Raw genomic sequence first — 26,150 nt, 5'->3', positions numbered from 1 at the left:
ACCTAATACTTCTGCATACAGTACTGTGTGCGCACGCATGTGGTGTGTGTAATATTATAAAATAATCTCAAAATGTGTCAGAAAAAGTGTAGTTATAAATTTGATCACGGTGTAAATGTTAGATTGTCTGATTGCCAACTTGATGGGTTAAGATTTGTACATTTTAAAAGGAACAAAAAAAGGCAGGACATCTCACTAAAACATTTTTAGACAAGGGCACTTGGTAGATTGCATACCTCTGCCAAACCACAGATTAAAATATCCTAGTTAACATCTGGATTACATACATATCCAGATTTGCATCAAAATCTAAATCGATTGTTCCTTGGCTAGAGCTGGGCGATATGGCCTTAAAAAAAAAAACCTTCGATTTTTTCACAAAAAACCCGATTTTCATAGATTTTTTCCCCCCTACTAAAAATCAAACTACAGATGACAAAGAAATGGTTCAAAACAAGTTTCACCTTTATTTTGTTTTCACTTAAATTTCCCCTTTGGGGTTAAAGCACAACCAGAAACCAAAAAGAAGCCAAAAAACAAGCTTGGAGATAACATCGCGATAGCATCTGTGACTGCCTTCCACCGTGCCCCAGTCTTATCATAAGGCAAACAGTTTGAAAATGTGTCAGGGATGGTTTCTTGCTTTACTGTGGATGGTGCGCTTGTGCTGGGGCTGTGTTCGTTCCGCTGGGAGCAGCGCTTCTCCCACTCCGCTGCATGCTTCTGTTTAAGGTGTTGGAATAAATTCGTCGTGCTGCTTCCTTTGGAAGCAACCGCTTTCAAAAACACACCTTACAACGAGGACTTGTTTGGTCTGCGTCCGACGTCGTTACTCCTTTCTTGGGCACAAGCTGTGGCTTCCCCCCAATCGCTGCCATGTTTGTGTGTGTCTATGGCAAGCGTGCAGGACGAGGGCTATAGTGTCAGTGCCCGATCCGTCCCTGCTGCCCGATCCGTTCTGCACATGCACAGAGGGGAGGGTCGGTGGCGGAAGTTAAAACCGAGAGAAAACGGATTTTCATTAAAAAAAAAAAAAACCACCTACATTGTCTTTAACTGTAAATTTGAATTCTCATCTCATCTCTAGCCGCTTTATCCTGTTCTACAGGGTCGCAGGCAAGCTGGAGCCTATCCCAGCTGACTATGGGCGAAAGGCAGGGCACACCCTGGACAAGTCGCCAGGTCATCACAGGGCTGACACATAGACACAGACAACCATTCACACTCACATTCACACCTACGGTCAATTTAGAGTCGCCAGTTAACCTAACCTGCATGTCTTTGGACTGTGGAAGAAACCGGAGCACCCGGAGGAAACCCACGCGGACACGGGGAGAACATGCAAACTCCACACAGAAAGGCCCTCGCCGGCCACGGGGCTCGAACCCGGACCTTCTTGCTGTGAGGCGACAGCGCCAACCACTACACCACCGTGCCGCCCTGTAAATTTGAATTAATCGATAAAATCGATTTATCGCCCAGCTCTATCCTTGGCCCATGACCCACCTTTCCTCAAAATTTCATCCAAATCCGTTCTCTACTTTAAGTTACATTGGGAAAAGAATAAACAAAAATTAACAGGAGGCGAAAACATAACCTTCAACAAAAGTTGGCACTGGTAATAAAACCAGCGAACCCCAATGACCGACACAGTTCCTCTGCTTCTGATGGATTACACATTTTGCCTAACTGACTACAAGATAAAAAAAGTCATCCAGGTTTCAGTTGTGTATGCTCATGGTTAAAAGTTAAGCAAATAAGGTTCTGGATGACCAATCGCGTCCCAGGATTCCCAGCTCAAATCCCATGACCTGCCGCTGTTGGGCCCCTGGGCAACGCAGCTAGCCGTGTGTGCTTGATGGACATGGGCTCACAGCCGACTCTGTGCTCCGACTCCAGCTTGCTACAAAGCAGTGAATTTCATTGTACCACATTTGCATATGTGACAAACGCTGCTCTTCTTTCTCACCCTGATCAAGTTTCCATGTCAAAGTTTCCCTTTGTTACTCAAAAGGTACTGCACAGCCCTAATACCTACAATACCCCCACCACCACCGGGCAGTCCGATACCTACAAACATCGTGATTTACACCATGACACTGTTGAATTCTTGAAAGTCATTGCTCCGAAGGTGTTGGTTAAATTTTCTATCATGACTGCAAACCACGATTAATGCACAGATAATTATATATTAATAATAATTAATGCAGAAGATAATAAACATCAGCGCTGGATCAGGGAGGCCATGGAGATCCGAAAGCGGAGCCCGAGGACCATCAACCGGGATGAGGGAGCATACATGCTCTCCCATACCTGGAGTGCTATTTTGCAGGGGACGAACAGACAGTAGAAGGCATGACCGACCTGTCAAACCAGACAGGGGGGGGGGGGGGTCGTAGCTCGGGTGGCTGGGGCGCTGTGCCGTGGGTCTGGCCCCGGCCCGAGGTCATTTCCCGATCCCTCCCCGTCTCTCTCTCCCGCTCGTTTCCTGTCTCTGCACTGTCCTGTCCAGTGGAGGTGAAAAGGGCCCAAAAAAAAAAAAAAAAACCCAGACAGGAAGGTCACGCCTTCGGAAACATCAGCTGATAAGATGCGTCACCAACAACATCCGGTGACACTCTGAGGAAGACGACAGTTACGTACGTCGAAACATGTCAGGTAAACAAACCTAAAACTAGATGTCTGATAAAGAAAAAAAAACCTAACCACACGATTAATGCAAATCATAGGTTTATATTAAAATGCGCTCGATCTAATACCGGCAGCCGTTACTATGGAAACGATATTCACATGGACTAGTATGGTCGTCTTTCCATGTAGTCTCACTTTTTTTTTTTTAAATCTCCATTTATTATTAAACATTTATAGGAGGAGTCTCCAGTGTCACTTTCGAACAGTCTGTAGGTTTTCCAGCATGATTGCACATTTGCATTTTCTTAAAATTCACTTTGTGCATGCGAGAGAGAGATGGCTAGTGAGTGAATGTTTAATCGCTGCTATATCAAATCACAGAATGCCAATTTTTGTGGACGTTAAACAACATTAAATGTAACCAAATGGATAAAACAAAAACCATACAAATCAATCAATCATTCTTTAATAATTAAAAAAATAATCCATCCATCATTGGTGAATTGCTGTAGTATAAGTACAGTAAAACAGTTCGGGACATATCACATCCCATTGACTAAATAATATCGGCTTTTCTTCGTGGTATATCCAGGACTCGTGCCCTAATTTTAAGGGCTCGTGACTCGACTCTGACTCGTGCATTAACTGCATTAGGACTCGGAAAATGGAGACGAGGACTTGGATTTTTTTCTTTTGCTAACATGCCATAATAATTTGCCACAAGATATTTATATCTACATTAATTTTGTACTAATTTCATGTAAGAGGGTCACACCTGCACGTCTTGCTGCGTGCATCAGATAAATTCTCGGGCGCACTCTGGACAGCGCGCATGCCAAACAGACTCTCGCGCATGCGCCGTAAACAACTCGCACCTGCACAGGATTAAGGTGCAATCAGTGTGCAAATAAAAAAAAAAAAAAACACACTTAAATTTGTGAAGTATTGAGTTGCGCTGCCGACACATTACCGAGCCTTATTTCCTTGTTTGGTTTCCTGATCCCTGATTTCCTGTTTCTTGTCTTTGATTCTGCCGAGTGTACAATAGCCTGTTTGTGCCTCGCTCGACCTATTGCCTGTTTCACCATTTTACGATTTTGCCTGCTGTTCTGGATTGTTTATCTGTCTTCACTTGGATTAATAAACACACCTTCTACACTTACATCCATCTCCCAACCATCTCTGACAGAATACTTTGCTCTCCCTGATAAAGAGAAACACATTCACCTGTTTATACGTCATGTTCAGGAACAAACTAATGTTAATGGTGCTAAAACAACCACCGTCAAATGGTGCGGTTGGAGTCTTGTTCTCGGACCAATAGTGGACTCGACTCGATTTTTTTTTTTTTAAATGACTTGGACTTGAACACTGGGGACTCGAGACTGGACTCAAACTCACGGTTTAGTGACTCTACTACAATACTGTTATACACACACACACACATTCTGTTAGGTCAGAGATTCACCATCTCTTCCTCTTGCTCCAACCAGAGCGATCACCCTCTCGCAGATCGGTCCCCCCGTGTCACCCAGAGCTCTGGGGCGAATCGTGAAGCCAGACAGGAACCCAAAAATTAGTTTCACAGTCTTTATTCACAATCCGCCAGAAAACGAAAAAACAACAGGAGAGACACACACACACTTTTATATATATATATATATCTCGTCTCGTCTTCTTCCGCTTTATCCGGGACCGGGTCGCGGAGGCAGCAGTCTAAGCAGGGAAGCCCAAACTTCCCTTTCCCCAGACACCTCGGCCAGCTCCTCGGGAAGAACACCGAGGCGTTCCCAGGCCAGCCGAGAGACATAGTCCCTCCAGCGTGTCCTGGGTCTTCCCCGGGGCCTCCTCCCGGGGGGACATGCCTGGAACACCTCCCCAGGGAGGCGTCCAGGAGGCATCCGAAAAAGATGCCCGAGCCACCTCAGCTGATTCCTCTCGATGTGGAGCAGCAGCGGCTCTACTCCGAGCTCCTCCCGAGTGACTGTGCTTCTCACCCTATCTCTAAGGGAGCGCCCAGCCACCCTGCGAAGGAAACTCATTTCGGCCGCTTGTATCCGCGATCTTGTCCTTTCGGTCATTACCCAAAGCTCATGACCATAGGTGAGAGTCGGAACGTAGATCGACCGGTAAATTGAGAGCTTCGCCTTTTGGCTCAGCTCCTTCTTCACCACAACGGACCGGTAAAGCGACCGCATCACTGCGGAGGCTGCACCGATCCGCCTGTCGATCTCACGCTCCATCCTTCCCTCACTCGTGAACAAGATCCCGAGATACTTAAACTCCTCCACTTGAGGCAGAACTTCTCCACCAACCTGGAGAGGGCAAGCCACCCTTTTCCGGTCGAGAACCATGGCCTCGGACTTGGAGGTGCTGATTCTCATCCCAGCCGCTTCACACTCGACTGCAAACCGCCCCAGTGCATGCTGAAGGTCCTGGTTTGAAGAAGCCAACAGGACAACATCATCCGCAAAAAGCAGAGATGAAATCCTGTGGTTCCCAAACAGGATTCCTTCTGGCCCCTGGCTGCGCCTAGAAATTCTGTCCATAAAAATTATGAACAGAACCGGTGACAAAGGGCAGCCCTGCCGGAGTCCAACATGCACTGGGAACAGGTCTGACTTACTGCCGGCAATGCGAACCAGACTCCTGCTCCGTTCGTACAGGGACCGGACAGCCCTTAGCAAAGAGCCCCGAACCCCATACTCCCGAAGCACCCCCCACAGAATACTACGGGGGACACGGTCGAATGCCTTCTCCAGATCCACAAAGCACATGTGGACTGGTTGGGCAAACTCCCATGAACCCTCGAGCACCCTATGAAGGGTATAGAGCTGGTCCAGTGTTCCGCGACCAGGACGAAAACCGCATTGTTCCTCCTGGATCCGAGGTTCGACTATTGGTCGAATTCTCCTCTCCAGTACCCTGGAGTAAACCTTCCCTGGGAGGCTGAGAAGTGTGATTCCCCTATAATTGGGGCACACTCTCCGGTCCCCTTTCTTAAAAAGAGGGACCACCACCCCAGTCTGCCACTCCAGAGGCACTGTCCCTGACCGCCACGCGATGTTGCAGAGGCGTGTCAACCAAGACAGCCCCACAACATCCAGAGACTTGAGATACTCAGGGCGGATCTCATCCACCCCCGGTGCCTTGCCACCGAGGAGCTTGCAAACCACCTCAGTGACTTCGGCTTGGGTAATGGACGAGTCCACCTCTGAGTCATCAGCCTCAGTCTCCTCAGTGGAAGACATGACGGTGGGATTGAGGAGATCCTCAAAGTATTCCTTCCACCGCCCGACAATGTCCCCAGTCGAGGTCAACAGCTCCCCACCCGCACTGTAAACAGTGTTGGCAGAGTACTGCTTCCCCCTCCTGAGGCGCCGGACGGTTTGCCAGAATTTCTTCGAGGCCGACCGATAGTCCTTCTCCATGGCCTCCCCGAACTCCTCCCAGTTCCGAGTTTTTGCTTCCGCAACTGCCCGAGCTGCAGCACGCCTGGCCTGCCGATACCCGTCAGCTGCCTCGGGAGTCCTGGAGGTTAACATGGCCCGATAGGACTCCTTCTTCAGCTTGACGGCATCCCTTACTTCTGGTGTCCACCACCGGGTTCGGGGATTGCCGCCACGACAGGCACCGGAGACCTTGCGGCCACAGCTCCGAACAGCTGCATCCACAATGGAGGTAGAGAACATGGTCCACTCAGACTCAATGTCCCCCGCCTCCCTCGGAAGCTGGGAAAAGCTCTCCCGGAGGTGGGAGTTAAAGACCTCCCCGACAGAGTGCTCGGCCAGACGTTCCCAGCAGACCCTCACCATACGTTTGGGCCTGCCAGGTCTGTCCAGCTTCCTCCTCCGCCAGCGGATCCAACTCACCACCAGGTGGTGATCAGTTGACAGCTCAGCCCCTCTCTTCACCCGAGTGTCCAAGACATAGGGCCGGAGATCAGATGAAACGACTACAAAGTCTATCATTGACCTCCGACCTAAGGTGTCCTGGTGCCACGTGCACTTATGGACACCCCTATGCTCGAACATGGTGTTCGTTATGGACAAACCGTGACTAGCACAGAAGTCCAATAACAAAACACCACTCGGGTTCAGATCGGGGAGGCCGTTCCTCCCAACCACGCCCCTCCAGGTGTCACTGTCATCTCCCACGTGAGCATTGAAGTCCCCCAGTAACACAATGGAGTCCCCAGTCTGAGCACCCCTCAGTACCTCTCCCAGGGACTCCAAGAAGGCCGGATACTCTATACTGCTATTTGGGCCATAGGCACAAACAACAGCAAGAGCCCTCTCCCCAATCCGAAGGCGCAGCGAGGCGACCCTCTCGTTCACTGGGGTAAACTCCAACACATGGCGGCTGAGCTGGGGAGCTATAAGCAAGCCCACACCAGCCCGCCGCCGCTCACCACGGGCGACTCCAGAGAAGTGGAGAGTCCAGCCCCTCTCGAGGAGCTGGGTTCCAGAGCCCAAGCTGTGCGTGGAGGTGAGCCCGACTATCTCTAGCCGGTACCTCTCAACCTCCCGCACAAGCTCAGGCTCTTTCCCCCCCAGCGAAGTGACATTCCATGTCCCAACAGCCAGCCGCTGTGTCCGGGGATCAGGTCGTCGAGGCCCCTGCCTTCGACTGCCACCCAATCCACATTGCACCAGTCCCCTACTGCTACCTCTGTGGGTGGTGAACCCACAGGAGGTCGGGCCCACGTCACCTCTTCGGGCTGAGCCCGGCCGGGCCCCATGGGCAAAGGCCCGGCCACCAAGCGCTCGCATACGAGCCCCAACCCCGGGCCTGGCTCCAGGGTGGGGCCCCGGCTGCGTCATCCCGGGCGACGTCACGGTCCTTGGATTTCTCTCCATAGGGGTTTTGGTGAACTGCTCTTAGTCTGGCCTGTCACCTAGGACCTGTCTGCCTTGGGAAACCCTGACAGGGGCATAATGCCCCCGACAACATAGCTCCTAGGATCATTCAAGCACACAAACCCCTCCACCACAATAAGGTGGCAGTTCAAGGAGGGGATATATATATATATATATATATATATATATATATATATATATATATATATATATACCGTAAAATACCAAATAATAGCCGAGTTCCAATTAACCGCCGAGTTCCCTTTAACGGCCGGGTGTACGCGTGTGTTGTGACAAATAAAGGCCGGTTCCGAATACTCGCCGGGGTCTAAAAAAAAAAGCGTCCGAACGTTCTATCTAGAATCTTGAGGCCCAGCACTTTTCTGGTTTTCTGGTGTTTAAACGATTTTGCATTGCATAGTTTTCTACCGAAACAATATGAATGAATGAATGAATGAATGAAAAATGAAATTATTTCTATAATACTGTTTACAACATTTTGTTACGTGATAATAAACATGCCATTTCAATGTTATAATCTTGGTCTACCGTAATATTTCTTGAGGAATGCAACTCCGTAACTTCTGACAGATGTCTTAGCCAATTACGTTTGACATGGGTGTGTGGGATATCACTTACGTCATCGAATGAGGAATACTCCTTTGGGTATACCCAACGAAAGCCAGCGTGTGTGGTGACATTGAGGACTGCGGGTTTCCAAGGTTGGACTGCTGCTTCTGTTAAACGACCTAAATTGCCGAATGCATGCGTCAAAGCACACACTGAGTTTTATTAAAGACCTTATACCATTCCACTTGCCCTTACCCATTCGGATCTGGAGACGCTTTACAAAAAAGGTGAGAGCGTTCTAACATGCATTTCAGTCTGCTCGCGGCCAATCTAATCCAAGGGGCCTTTTCAACAAGTAATCTGTCGTGCAAGTTGGGCAGAAGCACGCGTCAGGCAGGCAACATGTAGGCCTACAAGTCAGTAACCTATTCAACTAACTTTCATCCGAACTTTAAGTTTTCTACGGGGTCGAGCCACCGTACCAACTCACTCGGGGAATAGGCTCATATCGGCCAAATAGGGAGACGTCTTGGAGAGAAACGTGAGAATGCAAGATGACAGTATGTAGCCACTGCAGGTCACTTATTTTTCAGCATAAGAAAAAACCCTTTGGTTTGACACTTCGCACCCTAATTATGTTGCTTCAACGTCGCGCCCTCCATGCAATTTCAGATTGACAGACATCACGAAGCGCAAAGGGTGGAGGCTGCATGGGTGAGGGTGATAGCAAGTGACCATAACTTTGCAGAGTAATTAAATCACAGTGCTGCGCACAGACAATGGTGTGGTTTCTTGATTATTTTGTAAAGCATGCGCTTAACTAGTCATTAACAGGAAAAGGTGTGTGATTTATCCTTTATCCACCCCGACTGTGCCATGCGAAGATGCATTCTGGCGTCTTCAAAATTCCCCGAAGTCGGCACCGTGCTATCTGTAATCTAACTCTAAACAAACTAAGTTATACTGGTTAAAAGTAGGCCTATCTGAGAATGATTTTTCCCCGTTTTGAGGTAGATTTTGGGGAAGGTGTTTGTGAAGAAGGAATTAATCGCCTGTTCCAAATAGCCGCCTAGTCTCTAATACGCGCCGGGTCTCTTACGTGATTGAGACAAATAATAGCCCGGGCTATTATTTGGTATTTTACGGTATATATATATATATATATATATATATATATATATATATATATATATATATATATATATATATATATATATATGTGTGTGTGTGTGTGTGTGTGTGTGTGTGTGTGTGTGTGTGTGTGTGTGTGTGTGTGAAGGCTGCGTGCGAGTGAGGACACCTTGGTCTAAGTGGGTCAAGTTATCTGCAGCAGAGCAGGACACGTTATGGCAAATGGTATGCAATAATAAGCAGAATGTTCAGACATTTCTGATGTACAGCCTGTTCTTAAAGGAACAGTCCACCGTACTTCCATAATGAAATATGCTCTTATCTGAATTGAGACGAGCTGCTCCGTACCTCTCCGAGCTTTGCGCGACCTCCCAGTCAGTCAGACGCGCTGTCACTCCTGTTAGCAATGTAGCTAGGCTCAGCATGGCCAATGGTATTTTTTGGGGCTGTAGTTAGATGTGACCAAACTCTTCCGCGTTTTTCCTGTTTACATAGGTTTATATGACCAGTGATATGAAACAAGTTCACTTACACAAATTGAAACGTGGCGATTTTCTATGCTATGGAAAGTCCGCACTATAATGACAGGCGTACTAACACCTTCTGCGCGCTTCGGCAGCGCATTGATATCTGAGCTCAGATATCAATGCGCTGCCGAAGCGCGCAGAAGGTGTTAGTACGCCTGTCATTATAGTGCGGACTTTCCATAGCATAGAAAATCGCTACGGTTCAATTTGTGTAACTGAACTTGTTTCATATCACTGGTCATATAAACCTATGTAAACAGGAAAAACGCGGAAGAGTTTGGTCACATCTAACTACAGCCCCAAAAAATACCATTGGCCATGCTGAGCCTAGCTACATTGCTAACAGGAGTGACAGCGCGTCTGACTGACTGGGAGGTCGCGCAAAGCTCGGAGAGGTACGGAGCAGCTCGTCTCAATTCAGATAAGAGCATATTTCATTATGGAAGTACGGTGGACTGTTCCTTTAAGATAGCTGGTATTAAGACAAAATATTTGCACGTCAGTATAGCATATAAGAACAAAAGATTACAAATAAGTTAATACCTTCTTGGTTAAACTGAGATCAAGAATAAATCCTTACACATTCCTTTTGGGTGTTTAACGCATCTTTCTCTTTCAAAATCTTCCGTATTTAACCAAGCAAACCTGGCGGCCATGTTTGTTTACACATTGTCACAGTCACTCGCTGGTGCGGAAGTTTTACATCTCCGATGTGTGACGTCATGTCTTGACAGCCATGTAATCTCATTCTCCATTGGGTAGTGTGACGCAATACACGCAGGATAAGTGATATGCTAACGATATTGCATGCTATCAAACCAAATGAAAGAAAGGTTTCTACTCCATCGAAAAAAAAAAAAAAATCCTGTGTATAATAATTTCCTACACCAGCACACCTTGGCATGTTTTCTATTCGGATCATGCAAATGCCTTCAGTACTGTATGATATTGATGTAGCAGTGTGCGATAGCTTGCTTGGGAGATTAGATACAGATGGATTTACATGGATACAAAGCGCGCACACACATTCAGGCTCTATGCAATACTCCAGACATCATAAATAAAGAGGAGCAGAGGACAAATATTATACTGTAGAACAATGCAGAACAGTTAAAGTACAGTCATGTGACTGTACATTCATTCCAAATTCTTCAAAAAGTTATGAATGCTTCATGTTCGTGGAAGGGTGTGGTTCGCTCTTGTAGTTTTGGATTGAATGACTTTGTTCATAAAATACAACAAAATTTCTCCTTCATCCCAATTCCTCCAAACGTGAACGCGAGCTTGGGCAACACACCCGTCTCGGTGGCCTTTTCTTCAGGAATTACAAGAATTCGCCACCCGTCATGGTGAAGAGGCTTCACGTTTTGTTGAGCTCAGAATAAAACCTCAGCATGACGTAGAACAAAAACACCAGACTATCTTGTTTCTTCTATTCCTGTGAAGTAGTTCACATTTAGCTCCCAGTAAATTAAGACTTTCAAACCTGGCCTCGGTTATAGCAGTGAGTGAAGAGCGAGACCGTCACACCTCCCATGCTTCTGAAACTAATAACAGAGTGCGAGAGGCAACTCATCATTTTCAGTCTGCTGAAGAAGGAGGAGGAGAAGAGGGAAGAGAAGGTTATTGATGAAAATGAGGCATTTGGTGGCAATGCTTTCCTAAGCTTTGGGAAGTATTCTCAAACCCATTTGAGTATTTGCTGCTCAGTTTGCCGACGAAAACAGTGCCACCAAATTTCAATGCACGGATTGAAAATTTTCACAATGTTTTTGGCCACTCATGAGGCGGAGATGCACCAAACAACAACAACAACAACAACAGGCGAAGCTCGGAGAACATATGGCACGTATCGCCCGATTGGTGGTGATGGGAACCATTTATCATCAAGTATTCGCAAACCGGGCTTTCCACAAGCGCCGGCTGCCGGCCATACAGCCGACTACACAATTAAGTCCAGCCAGCTACTTTAATTATTTATTTTTGTAGCCCACAGGCTCTAAATATTAAAATTTTCAATTTAATAAAATCAAATGCTTATCTAACGGACTGACAATAATGTCAAACTGAACCGCACTCATTTAAGTTGTGATTCGCGCTGTTTGTACCGATAATAACCACAAATTCCCCGCGGACTTTGTTGATCAAGGGAGAGTAACTCATCCGCGGCCCCGACATGCGGTGTGCGCGCGCACTCGGCGGAGGCAGTAGTGTGTCGGGGCCGTCGGAGGGGACAGAAGCAGAGATGACGCTTATTTTGTCTCCGGTAAACCAGTCTTCTCTCGTTCAATTACGTGCTGGCATCAAAAGACACCGTTGGTTGTAAATGAACCCAAACTGAGTGGTTGGAGTGTATTTTCATACACAAATGGAGAAATGTTCACTGAGTGTGTAATTGTCTAGCCCCACTGCAGACCGTTGTCGTTAATTCATAGCATGCTCAGTTGCGTGAATGTGTCATGCACTGAAAATAAGAGATTTACAAGCCAGGAACGCCTCATGATGCAATATGCAAGAAAAGAAAGATGATTTACTGCCATTTTACTTTGTATTTGAGTAAAGTGAATAAATAAATGGTCTGTGGAAAATACATTTAATCCTGGGAACTGCATGCACAGGAGTTTATTTTGTGTTTACCCCCCGGCTGGCTACTTATTTGTCATGGCTGGCTAGTATGAGCCTTAAGGCCAATTTATGCTGACAACGCAGTCCTCGCAGATGGCATCTGCGTAGCCCCCCCACCTTCGCAGGACGCTCTGCGTGCACCTCCCAAAAATTGTGACCACCGCAGAAGCCTCGCAGACAGCGTCGCAGACAAGAGGGCTCTGATTGGTCCATTCTACATCCGCTTCCCTACTTTCCCGGTTTGGTTTGTTTTCACTACCGCCATTTTTAAAAACACGAGCGAAGATGGAGCAGCATGAAGAGCGGTTGATTGAGGAAGTACGTACATCTATACGACTCCAGTTCTAGTCATTATAAGTAACCGGAGGATAAACACTCCACTAACCACACCCACCAACTACTCCTAGCGATTTCGCGCCCCCTTGCGTTGTGGCGGTGAATAACATCGCGCACGCCTATTACTCCCCGCTCAACGATAAATTACAACTGTCTGCGAAAAGCTATTTGCGAAAGCCTTGTCGCAAGAGCATGCAGAGGCCCTTAGTGGAAAGCCCTGATCCATCGTGAGCTGTAGTCTAACCGTAGCCTTCAGCAATCAGTTCTGAAGGATTACAAATCACTCATCACATTTCTATTTAAAAAAAAAAAACTCCCACACAGGTAAACAAATAAAAACATAACTGATCAAATATGTATTATATTTATTCTTACAAGTAAGATGAATCATTACAAATCAAATGAATAATTTATCATCTAAAAACGCTGATCAACTGAATAAAAAAAAATTAAAAAAGCTGCCATTTAAATCATTTCTATCCAAAACAATATAGAGAGACCAATTTTTCAAACGGGTCTTGAATGCTCAAAATATCCATGGACAGAAAGACCATTTAAGACCATGTGCATTCTGGATTTCATAGGACAAAAATGTAACACCAAGGGTTTTACGGGACGTAATACATGCCTAATAGTTTTCATTTCTGTTTGGTCCTGAAAACAGTAAATACACAGCAGACTGAACGATGAAGAAGCAGCAGTCTTTATTTGTCACATGCACACTCAAGCACAGTGAAATTCGTCCACTGCATTTAAAGGACATGGGACGTGAAACGTAAATGCACGCTATATCAGTTTCTTTCCATTAAAAATATGAAATAATTGCATCAACAAATACAAAATTATCTATTAAATTCAGCAAAATCGTTATATTCGTGATGATTATATGGCATTTCTGCTCGAGCTCCGATATGCATATTTTACAACCGGAAGAGCCGCTGTCACGTGATCATACGTCACAAAAACTTTCGGGTACAGCACAAGCGGGTAGATGAATATGGAGAAGTGTGAATCGTGATGACGACGAATGCGACAAAATAGTTTTTGTGTCTTGGATGACAAGAAAATTGTTTCGTTTTTAGAGTGTTTAACGTACATTGAACATCATGGTGTATTGCGACCTCCCAGTCAGTCAGACGCGCTGTCACTCCTGTTAGCAATGTAGCTAGGCTCAGTATGGCCAATGGCATTTTTTGGGGCTGTAGTTAGATGCGACCAAACTCTTCCGCGTTTTTCCTGTTTACATAGGTTTATATGACCAGTGATATGAAACAAGTTCAGTTACACAAATTGAAACGTGGCGATTTTCTATGCTATGGAAAGTCCGCACTATAATGACAGGCGTACTAACACCTTCTGTGCGCTTCGACAACGCATTGATACCTTCACTCGGAGTTGTACCATTATTTTTTAGACAGGGCGGACGGACCAGGGCATTCACCCGCCTGGCCGTGCCCGACGAGGAGCGCTCTCGGCCGGCTTGGGAGGCAGACGGCAGCCCCTCCTGGAAGTGTGGTTTTACCATGGGCCTCATGCGGTAAGGATTAGTATTATAATTTTGGGTGTATCAATTATTGATAATCATAATTCTGACTCGTTTCGCCATTTTGAATGTTTTCATCTCGGACTCTGGAAGCATTATATCTCAATCAATCTCGAAAAATATCAGCAAAAAAAAAAAAAAAAAAAACTAGCTTGCAACGGACTTTAGCTAGATCTATGATGAACTTTCAATGTATGATACAAAAATAATACTTCTTTCAACAGATCATTAGCCTTTGAGCAGAATTGTTTTTAACTTACCAGGATGCATTATCGAGCCAACCGCTTTCAGTTTCATGGGGATTGAATGAACCCTCACACTCAATCATCTGACCCATCAGAGTAAAGACAAGATCTATGTTCATGTGAATTTCCAGCTATTGGTTCGAATTGATAGGGTCTAACTTCACATCTCTGTGAAACATCGGGAATGTCACTGTCGATGGTGTCCATTTCGGTAACCTGTTTACATTAGATACCCAAGCGCTGGCTCCTTGGAAAGTTTTTGTGACGTCACGGGTCACGTGACCGCCTAGCTCATTAACGAATCCTTGTTTTACGCTGATGTATAAAAAACTTGAATAATGTGATGGTTTTCACATTTTTGACGCCCTGCAGTGATTTAGATGGCATTTCTTATGTCCTTTATACATAATTATACCCAGAAAAAAAAATTCATGTCCCATGTCCTTTAACCCATCTGAAGCAGCAAACATCAAACCCAGAACCTTCTTGCTGTGAGGCAACAGTGCTAACCACTACACCACCGTGCCGCCCAGGAACCAAAATAATCTGTAAAGAGTCTAGAATTAACAATACAAGACTGACTGTTCCATTCAAACCAAAACAAGAAAAGCTAAAAAGAAAAGAGGAGACTCTGATATCATCCCAGAGTGGACATGGTACTTTAGGCAGCTTAAACAGCATCCTATTATACGGCAGAGTCCCAAGAGACTCCGTACTGGATACGTGACACACTTTACGGGGTGGATCCAGGTTTCAAAGCACTATTTGAGGTATACCCAGTCCAACATCCAAGCTACACTTGGAAAGAAATACGCCCTCATGATTCCAAAATGTATGTTTAGTCCTAAAGGAAAATTCCAGCATGAACAACTTGGCATCAAAAAGCCTCCAAGATTTATCGTGTATGAAAATTCTGAGGGTTCCCCCCCTCCCATTTATAGTTTCATCATATTGGTCCATTTCCCCTTTGGTTAACAGTTTCCTACATTACTGTAAAAGGGCATAGTCTGGACCAATTTTTTTTTCATATGAAAGAATGTCCCTTTACACACTCATCCAGAAGGGTAATTTTGCACAAGGCCATCTGTCTTCAGCTGAAAAAAATAAAACAAAACGCATCTGGAAAAACCCCAAGGGAGTCTGGAGCCAGATTCGTGACGTTACCTGCGGAAGCGCCAGCAGGCTGCGCGAGCTTTGCACGGTTTCAGTGCACAGCCTGTGTAGACCAAGCGCTCCCATTTCTCTCTCATTGTCCGGTCTTTTGGGAAACGATGAGTACTAATCCCGTCAAGATTGGTGTTGCTACACCCTCCTATGATACATCTGTTAACCATTTTAATAATTACGCGATAACGAAGAAATTTGCAGAAAACCACCAGGTTGTTTTCTCATAAACAAACCAGCGCTGACATAGGATTCAGAAGGAGGCGTCCCGCACGCGGCGTCACGAAAATCAGTGTTTGCCGGGAAATCCAAATAGCAAGTTTTTTCCAGAGGCGGACCAATTCGCCTCAAATGGCTTGATTTCAACTGAATTTTTCTGGTATTGTGCAAGGTAAAAAAAAAATTTGCAGAGAATGCAGAAATGTTACAGATATTTGACTATAGTTTAATATAAAATAGGAGACTTGCACTGATCTTGCTCCTGAATTTACCCATGATATGCCCTCTAATGGAAGAAACAAGCTGCTGTACTGGAGCCAGTGTTAAGTTTTGCTTCATCTTTACATAAACAGAGCGATGCAGCAGCACTTTACTCCCATCATCCGTCCAGCTCTCACCTCCTCATCCGTACGCACTATATTAAAAAAAAAAATTCATCAAGCCTGACAGCATCACAATCGTCATCTTGTAGATTGCTAACGAACAGAGTCTCTATTGTAATTCAGTGCAACGACGTGATGTAATAGTAAAGCATTCTGGAACCTGGAGTCTCGTATTTGCCGTCCCCACTACTATGATGGATTTCTCGTTAATAGGACGTCGAACAGGCGGCATAGTGGTGTCACCTCACAGCAAGAAGGTCTGGGTTCGAGCCCAGCGGCCGACGAGGACCTTTCTGCGTAGAGTTTGCATGTTCTCCCCGTGTCTGCGTGGGTTTCCTCCGGGTGCTCCGGTTTCCCCCACAGTCCAAAGACATGCAGGTTAGGTTAACTGGTGACTCTAAATTGACCGTAGGTGTGAATGTGAGTGTGAATGGTTGTCTGTGTCTATGTGTCAGCTCTGTGATGACCTGGCGACTTGTCCAGGGTGTACCCCGCCTTTCGCCCGTAGTCAGCTGGGATGGGCTCCAGCTTGCCTGCGACCCTGTAGAACAGGATAAGCGACTACAGATAATGGATGGGTGGATGGAAACCAAATGTTACTGGAAAATACCGAGTGAGAAAAGAAGCTCTTTTGAAACGCGTGTTTGAATCCCAAATCTTTGAAATTTCTCCTATGATCTCATTTACCCCCTTTCCACCAATGTGAACTAGGTGCTAGTTTGGAGTTAGTTCAACTTGAGAACCTTCTAAGAACCGGTTTGGTTTTCCACAGGCTTGAGAGCCACCACAGAACCAGGTCATTACATCACTGCTTTTCCAGCAATGCTAGCACCAAGCAGAACAACAATATTACCCATTTTTGACCAACAGGGAATGGGTTCCGTTCTGATTCGTGCACCAAATGTTCTGAACGGTTCAAAATTTCGACCAAAAATAAAATGGTTCAGAACCTGAAAAGTTGATTCCCAGCTGGAACCAAAATATAGCTGCTTTTTTCAGCACAAACCACGATGACATCAGTGGGCGTGTCATTAGTTTGGAGAGGAAGTAGAGTGCAACAGTGGAAAAGGATACATCTTCAGGAAAAAAGGACCGAAAACAAACATCTGTAATAACAGAACAAAAAATCTGCAGGTAATCAATCAATGCACACTGCCATCTTGCTACTACTGTTTACTTCTGTTGTAATTTGTGCAATGTCCTTGGTTCATGATACATCCTTGATTTCAAGGGTTCCACTCAAAACTGGTGAAAACGTGGGCCAGTTCACTAGCTGGCACCAAGGTTCAAAGAATCCTGAATGGAACCGGTTCAAGAACCCGTTCCATGTTGGTGAAAAAGCGGTAGAACAACTGTTGCCCCTTTTCCACCAAATCAGTTCCAGGGCTGGTTCGGGGCCAGTGCTTAGATTGGAACCGGGGTTTCTGTTTCCACTGACAAAGAACTGGCTCTGGGGCCGGAAAAACCGGTTCCAGGCTAGCACCAACTCTCTGCTGGGCCAGAGGAAAGAACCACTTACATCAGCGGGCGGGGGAGGGTTGTTAAGACCAACAACAATAGCAAGACCACGAAAGGTCGCCATTTTTAAATAAGCGACGAGATATCATGGATGCAGTAAAGCAGCAGTCATCCATTGTTGTTGCCGCTGCTTCTTCTTCTCTGTGTTGTTGTTGTTGCTTCGATGTTCGTGCCAAGGTTTATGCAAACGCAGCGACATAACTGACGTATACAGTGACGTAATGACGTGGCTCCCCTTAGCACCCCGAGCTATGGAAAAGCAAACTGGTTCTCAGCTGGCTCGCAAGTTGAACAAGTTGTGAACCAGCACCAGCCCCAAACCAGCCCTGGAACCGATTTGGTGGAAAAGGTGTGTGTGTAGACAGCATGTCTACAAGTGTTGCTCCTGGCTTTGCGAGTCTAAATGGGCATCTCACAAAGTTTTACTTGGTCTTGTTGGTCACGATAATCCTACCCCCAGCCCCTAACGTAAATGGTTCTTGGCTCTAGATCAGCAAAGTGTTGATGCTGCTCTCGAATCAGCTTTCCTCACCAAGTGCCAGTTTGTTAGCTGTCGAAACTGAAGAACTGGTTTGAGGTTTAGGCCCCAGCTCTGAACCAGGTCTTGAACTGGTGGAAACGGGGTGGGGGGTGGGGGGAGTGCAGTGCCCCCTTGTGATGTCAGCACAAGAACAACAAAAATACAACACCAACCAAGAAGTTATCCTTCAAACTTCCAAGCACATAAAGAGATTAGAATGTCGAGATATTTCATGTGGTTCAGGGTGGAATTTTCCTCGGAGCTCTTTGTGTTCTCCTTGCCAACTGAAGTTATTTTCCAGCTTCCTCGTTACTTCACACTGATCAATGTATGCTTCATCAGAACCAAGTACGTTCTCACATACAAGGAATTTGAAGACTTTCTAATCCCTCATTATTTTCTTTAAAAACAACTTCTCTTTAAATGTTGGAACCTGAAATTGAAGCCGGTTTCAATCCACCAGTTTGACCAGCTGGACCTGTGTTTAGGCATTCTGACAGACCAAGCTGGATTTTCAGCAGGAGTTAGAAGTTTCCAGGTTGGAGCTTCCTGAACAGCCTGAGGTTACACAGATTTAGCAAAAGAAGCAAACATGACATGCTGAATAACCATTATTTTTCACAGGTATATGGTGAAACACACCCTGCATCTCAGCTGTGTTTACAGAAACGGGCGTTTATTTACCACCAATGTAAACCAACTCTATAGACTAATCAGAAGAGAAAAGTTTCAAAGTGAGCAGACTCACCTGACTCGCTTTATAAAACTGTTTCTTCAAGCCAGCGACAGACATCTTTGCGTCGGCTTGTCACACTACACCAGGGAAAATATGAAACTTGTTCTTTTCTCTTTGGTTGTTACTAACTAACACTCCCTCCTGCACCACTACCTTCCGAGAAACTATACAGCGGCTATATCTTTTTCTCCTATCCGTATTCCGAATATCCCTCCTCCTCAGCAAGGATTGGCTAAGATTCCATACTGACAACCAAAGTCACCTATTAAACACTGCCAAACAGGAAGAATTTTGAAAAATTAGCCAGTCACAGAACAGAAGGCGGGATTTCTCGAGGCGTTGTGAAACTTCCTGTTCTCGGATTTATACTATTTTCTTTTTTTTTTCCAACGGTCTACACTATTTGTAAAAAAAAAACGTTTCAAGATTTGTTTAAAATCATATATCATATCCCGTACTACATTTAAATATATTTAGTAACATTCTTGTTTACATTTAGAGAAACCGGAAGCTTTAGAATTTGACAGTAACACTAACAAAACGAAACTTTAAAAACGGGTTCCCTCATTCTCTAAAAGCACTAAGAAGGAATAATAATAATAAATGTTTATCCCCTAAGTAGTGAATAATATTCAAATGGGATGCAGCCAAGGTAACTTCCGGAAGGTTTTAGAAGGCCACGTGGAGACCACGCCCATCGCATGACCACGCCCCTTCTCTTGCATCTCATCTCATCTCATCTTATTATCTCTAGCCGCTTTATCCTGTTCTACAGGGTCGCAGGCAAGCTGGAGCCTATCCCAGCTGACTACGGGCGAAAGGCGGGGTACACCCTGGACAAGTCGCCAGGTCATCACAGGGCTGACACATAGACACAGACAACCATTCACACTCACATTCACACCTACGCTCAATTTAGAGTCACCAGTTAACCTAACCTGCATGTCTTTGGACTGTGGGGGAAACCGGAGCACCCGGAGGAAACCCACGCGGACACGGGGAGAACATGCAAACTCCGCACAGAAAGGCCCTCACCGGCCACGGGGCTCGAACCCGGACCTTCTTGCATCTCAAACTATAATTTTGTCTAATAGCTGTCATGGTGTTGTTGTCTTGTTGCTGTGTAAAAGTATTGGGTACATCAAAGAAACACTGTAAATCAAAGATGCTTTCAAAAATAATGAAATCAAACGTTTCTACATGAACAAAAAACTATAAAGAGCAGTAAACAAGTCAATATTTGGTGTGACATCCTTTTCCTTTTTAAAACCCAATTCAGAGAATCAAGGAACTCTTCTTCTTGCAGCTGATCCTGTTAGGGGTTGCCACAGCAGATCATTATGATCCATATATTTGATTTGGTGTAGGTTTTTACACCAGATGCCCTTCCTGATACAACCCTCCCGTAGATTTATCAGGGCTTGGGACCAGCACTAAGGTGGGGTTTACATTAGACCGTATCAGCGGATCATCAGATTAACGTTTTTAAAACGATTAGTGTGCACACAGCAACGCCAATACACGATTCGCGTGCACACAGCAACACCAATACACGGATACGCTCGGCTCCGCAGGCATCCTGCGCTCCAAATCACTCCGCCCTGAACAGTGAGTGCCCTCTAGAGGGTGCGCACTCCGGCCCTGTGCAGCTCACAGAGCGCGCGAGTGGAGTGCACGAGCAGTGATTCGGGACTGAGCCGCTGTGTGTGTGATCTCAGTGCATGTCGGGCATGCGCGTCACTTACCACTTGCAAGTGGAAGGATGGCAAGCCTAAAGACAATCATAACTACACAATGGGCAGTATTTGCATCAGTATTTGCAGTATTTTCATACTTTTATACTCTTTAATGAAAGGTGATACAAGGCGGAAGTCCGCGCCGTTTTTCAGCAGTCGCGTCACATGACCAACACCAGCGAATCAGGAAGGTGGATGTCACAGTGACGTTGTCCAATGACGACGCCAGCTAGAGCTCAGCACAGTGTATCCGCATATCCGCGTATTCTCAATGTTTACACAGCACCGGACCAGACACGATCTAGATTGAATACGTGGACCCTGGCGGATTCCCGTTTCCCGGCGTTTTAATGTAAACGGACAGTGCATCTGCGAAGAAAACGAGACAGATACGGTCTAATGTAAACTTGGCCTAAGTATGCACTAGCTTGTACAACCCTAATGACTGGGTGTTTTTTACTTAATCTGCATGTCTTTGAACTGTGGGAGGAAACTGGAGGACCCAGAGGAACTGGAGGCAACAGTGCTAACCAGTCTCAGGTACAATTTGTGTGATAAGGAAGTTATCAAAGCAATCAAATCAAAGTCTTTCCCACACCACGTGGCGCATAGGGCAGCGCCGATCTCCGTTTCCATAGCCCTCGGCCTCTCGCCTATTACATAGCTAGGGTTACAGTGGGGGGCTAGTCCTCTGGTAACCGCGAGAGTTTGACTCCCCACTCGCATCTGTATTGCAGCATGCCTTGCTAGACGGCAGTAGGTACCATCTTTATGATGGTCTTTGGTATGACCCGACCGTGAGTAGAACTCGCGATCTCCCGATCGAGATGCGGACACACTAACCACTAGGCCACTCGCTGGTTAAGAAAGTTATCAGGTAAGTTTTATTGAGCATCATGGAGAATCTGCTGCAGCTCTTCTGGAGTCACACAAACATTTTTCTGTTATATTTCTTTTTTTTTCTGGAAAAGTAATATTTAGGGGCAGCATTGTGGTGCAGAGGTTCACACCGTCACCTCACAGCAAGCCAGTTCTGGTTTCAACTGGGGCTTCTCTGTGTGGAGATTGTATGTTCTGCCCGTGCCTGTGTGGGTTTCCTCCGGGTGCTCCAGTTTCTTCCCACAGTCCAAAGATATGCAGATTAGTTCAACTGGCTACTTTAAATTGCCCATATATGTGAATGTGTGTGAATGGCTGTCGGTCTCTTTCTCTCCGTGTTAGCCCCATGATAGATTGGTGACCTGTCCAGAGTGTACCCCGCCTCTCGCCTGATGTCAGCTAATACTGGCTCCAGATCACCTGGATAAGCAGTATAGGAAATGAATGAATTAAAGGTGCCGACTGCAAAGTCGTCTGAAATGCTTGCTGTTTTTTTGTGCATGGCATTTTCCCATGTCCCGCAAAAACAATATCGTGCGGACGAGACGTGATCATTTTGACATGATGAGGGTCGCTTTTCTCCATTTTGGGACCGAATATCCTCACTCTTGAGGTAAACAGTATGGCTCTAAGGAAAAGCCGAATGCGAGGAAAGTGAACTAATTAGCATAACTATGGAACTGCGTCACACTAAGATGGCGATGCGTGGAAAACATCGTGACTCTGCATTGACCTCTGAGAATTTTGAGTCACAAGAATGTAATTTGTGGTTGACATTCGCAAATAGATCCGTGAAGCAAAAGACGAATAATTATATATTTTCTCTGTTACTGCTTTTGTGTTATCATTTCTTTCTCTGTCAGATCAAAACATTAGGTGTATAACTCCATACTCGCTACTGTGGAGTCGAGTCCATGTATTCTAAGGCTAAGATAGCTAAACACCAGTTGGAATGATTGAGTCATCTAACCTTGCTCTATCTTGCAGCTGCACTCACTAGGCAGCCTTTTCTTTTCTGCTGATTTTTAGCTGGAGGGAGAGCCGAGTCCTTCATATTTGCCCATGCCAACTTGTTTCGGTTAAAAGCAGGTCAAACATGCCCCATAGTGGTCATGTGATATTGTTGCTCAGTTACTTCGGCAATCTCCAGAATCGTAAAACGTGGGACGCTTTTTATCTCGGCAAAACATTTACACATAGGACACATGGTGTGTGCAGCAGCAAAACGTCTCGAAACTCCAACAGCTACAGAAATAGAACATTTCACCCAGAATTCAACTTTGTAGTCAGAATCTTTAAGTAATATTTAAGTAATATACAATGTCTTTTACTGACTCAATAATGCAGAAGACACAAAATAAGCATTTTTGTACAACATTTGTACTAATAAACAAAATTAGGGTGTCTAAGACTTTTGCACATTTCTGAATAACTGTATTTGTCCAGATGATTTTTTTTTTTTTACTAAACAGCAATTTCAGTATTGTTGGTTGTCTCATCTCATCTCATTATCTGTAGCCGCTTTATCCTGTTCTACAGGGTCGCAGGCAAGCTGGAGCCTATCCCAGCTGACTACGGGCGAAAGGCGGGGTACACCCTGGACAAGTCGCCAGGTCATCACAGGGCTGACACATAGACACAGACAACCATTCACACTCACATTCACACCTACGGTCAATTTAGAGTCACCAGTTAACCTAACCTGCATGTCTTTGGACTGTGGGGGAAACCAGAGCACCCGGAGGAAACCCACGCGGACACGGGGAGAACATGCAAACTCCGCACAGAAAGGCCTTCGCCGGCCACGGGGCTCGAACCCGGACCTTCTTGCTGTGAGGCGACAGCGCTAACCACTACACCACTGTGCCGCCCTGTTGGTTGTCTAAGTTTTTTAATAAACTGAAAACTGTTGTATCTCTTCAATAGTAGAAAAAAAACACTTTATTACATTCTTTAAAGCACATTTTCTTTACATGGTACATTGAGACAAACTGTTATGAGATTCAACGATTTTGTTATAAAACATCCAGTAGATGTAAAAGGACATTTTTTAGGCATTTCAGACTATGAAACAAACAAGACAGGTTTGGTGGACACACAATTATAAATGGACCAATGACTACTGTCCGACCAAACGAGCTCACATCAAACAACATACGTCAATGAATAAGATTCATTTTTAATCATTGTTTTTTAAAACTAGTTCATAGACTATACCTAATATAATTCAGAATAAAAAACTTACAGTTTAACATTAGAAGAAAGAGGAAAGGGTGTCTGACACTTTGTGCTTGACATTCACAAAAATATATACTGTATATATATATATATATATATATATATATATATATATATATATATACACACACCAAGCTACAGGACACAGTGTTTGAGGATACGGGTCTCTTGTTCGGTGCAAAAAAGTGGGGTGCCTTTATATGTGCACAAATGTGTGTGTGTGTGTGTGTGTGTGTGTGTGTGTGTTGAGTGTCTGAGGAGACTGGTAGAACAGAGACCAGGTAGCTCCCTGAGTGGTTTATATATAAATTGCTCATTTTTGTAACAAGTGGATGGAAAACAATTTTTTTTCCTCTTACAACCAATAACTAGATCAAACTCAGCACACAGAGAGATTAGTCTGCTTGTGATGTCCATGTACCTTCAAAAATGATGCCATAGTATACATCTAAAACCAAAATACGGTACCTGTACAGTAATTATTATTACATCATTCGCAACATAGCTTAAAGCTATCCATACTGTGCAAACCCTCCTGCTAATGATGTATTAATTTCTCTTAATTTTCTTAAACGCTTCAAGCTGCTCGGGATTTGAGATAGCCCTTGGTGCAGAACCAGAAGTCTACGGGGTGGAGCTGGACCTGATCCAGCTCGTCCTATAAGCCTAACCCCTAACCCATAAGATGCTGTATAACACAGCACAACAAACACACTACACATTGCATTGTCTCCACCCCTTGGCCTTTTGATTCAACTCTGTCCAAGCTAGATCAGGTCCGAATCCACCCCTTGGACTTTTGGTTCCGCAGCGAGGGGTGCTTTCAGATTACAGTGGATTTTGAAGAACAGTGTTTGAAAAATATCTGAGAATTATCTGAGAGTGTTTTCGACTATGCTAAACCCTTACTCACTAGGAAACCTTCTGCAAGCAGGAAGAGAGGTGTGCAGAAACAGGAAGTGGGACACTGAGACAGGTAAAAGATAGCCACAATTTACAAAAACAATACAGCGAACAAACCTGAACATTTCCTGACTTCAGTCTGACCCTGTGTGTGTGCGCGTGCATGAACGTGCATTTTATACAGTGTTACACACTGACAGTCAGCTTTTCATCAATGATAGTCTATGCATCAGCTCTTGGAACAGCACGTCAGTCATTCAGATGCTCGTTAGACCATCAGCCATGAGAAAGGGCTCTTGAATGTCGTGCAGGTCCCTGAACGTTGTCCTTCTTTGCTTCTTCATTGGGTCAAAAATACACATCTTATGGAGGTTCATCATGTAGGCTTGTAATAAGTCCAGTATTACAGAGCAGATTTTGCAGTGTTCACAACACAGCGCCCAAAATACTCAGAAAAGCAGAATATCCGATGACAACTGTAACGTGTTTCAAAGAGAACGTTCCTTGCTTGCACCGTCTAGTTTCCTGCCTCCTGGTCGTTGATCTTGATCATGTCCATTGGATTCCCGAGTCCAGGACCCACGCTTTCTTTAAAGCCCTGATGTGTACTCCTTTTAGTCCTCCTGTCTTCTACTCCTGCTCTATGTGTCTCTGTTCATATACATATGTATCTATTTATATGGATCCTTAACCAAAATATCTCTAAATGAATGCATAATAAAAAGGAACACGATTCTTACACTTTCTTTAAGTGGCATTTACAAAGACAGGTGCACTGGGACTGAGGTTTCTCATTGCATTTTCAATAATAAAAACAAAAGTAACTAAAGAGCAGCACCGAATACTATCTGAACACTCATGCCTGAGGAAGTGCGAGCTTGTACAAGCCTTCTTTTGCCCGACGTACTACTTTGTGATGTTTTTATTGCACACTATAAACCCAGCTTTTAAGGTTGGGCGATATGGCATATATATCATATTGAAGATAAGAGATATCATGATATTTCGAAAGTGCGAGCCAGGGGTGTAATGATATGAGCATTGCATGCATATGTGCCTTCGGATTTCATTCTCGGTTGATTAAAACATTCAACATTGTCCATCCATTATCCATAACCGCTTATCCTGTGCAGGGTCACGGGCAAGCTGGAGCCTATCCCAGCTGGCTATGGGCAAGAGGCGAGGTACACCCTGGATAAGTCACCAGGTCATTGCACATACAGACAAACAACCATTCACACTCACATTCACATTTATGGTCACTTTAGAGCCACCAATTAGCTTAACCTGCATGTCTTTGGACTGTAGGGGAAACCGGAGCACCCGGAGGAAACCCACACAGACACGGGGAGAAAATGCAAACTCCACACAGAAAGGCCCCCGTGGG

At 45.1% G+C, this 26,150-nt stretch overlaps 1 protein-coding gene across 1 annotated transcript in view; it reads right to left on the bottom strand.

Annotated features, from left to right (window-relative positions):
- The window catches only part of sh3gl1a (SH3-domain GRB2-like 1a), a 68,506-nt gene extending 49,305 nt beyond the window's left edge, over positions 1–19,201 (bottom strand). Inside the window, exon 1 of the mRNA XM_060906142.1 lies at positions 19,020–19,201. Coding sequence (XP_060762125.1) covers positions 19,020–19,064 — 45 coding nt within the window. The 5' untranslated portion in view covers positions 19,065–19,201. The remainder of the gene's footprint in view (positions 1–19,019) is intronic.
- Positions 19,202–26,150: the final 6,949 nt, after the last annotated feature.

The sequence above is a fragment of the Neoarius graeffei genome, chromosome 23 (genome assembly GCF_027579695.1).
Source record: "Neoarius graeffei isolate fNeoGra1 chromosome 23, fNeoGra1.pri, whole genome shotgun sequence".
In the NCBI taxonomy this organism is placed as follows: domain Eukaryota; kingdom Metazoa; phylum Chordata; class Actinopteri; order Siluriformes; family Ariidae; genus Neoarius; species Neoarius graeffei.
Note: the sequence above shows the minus strand (reverse complement) of the source record. Positions and strands in the feature narration are given on the sequence as shown.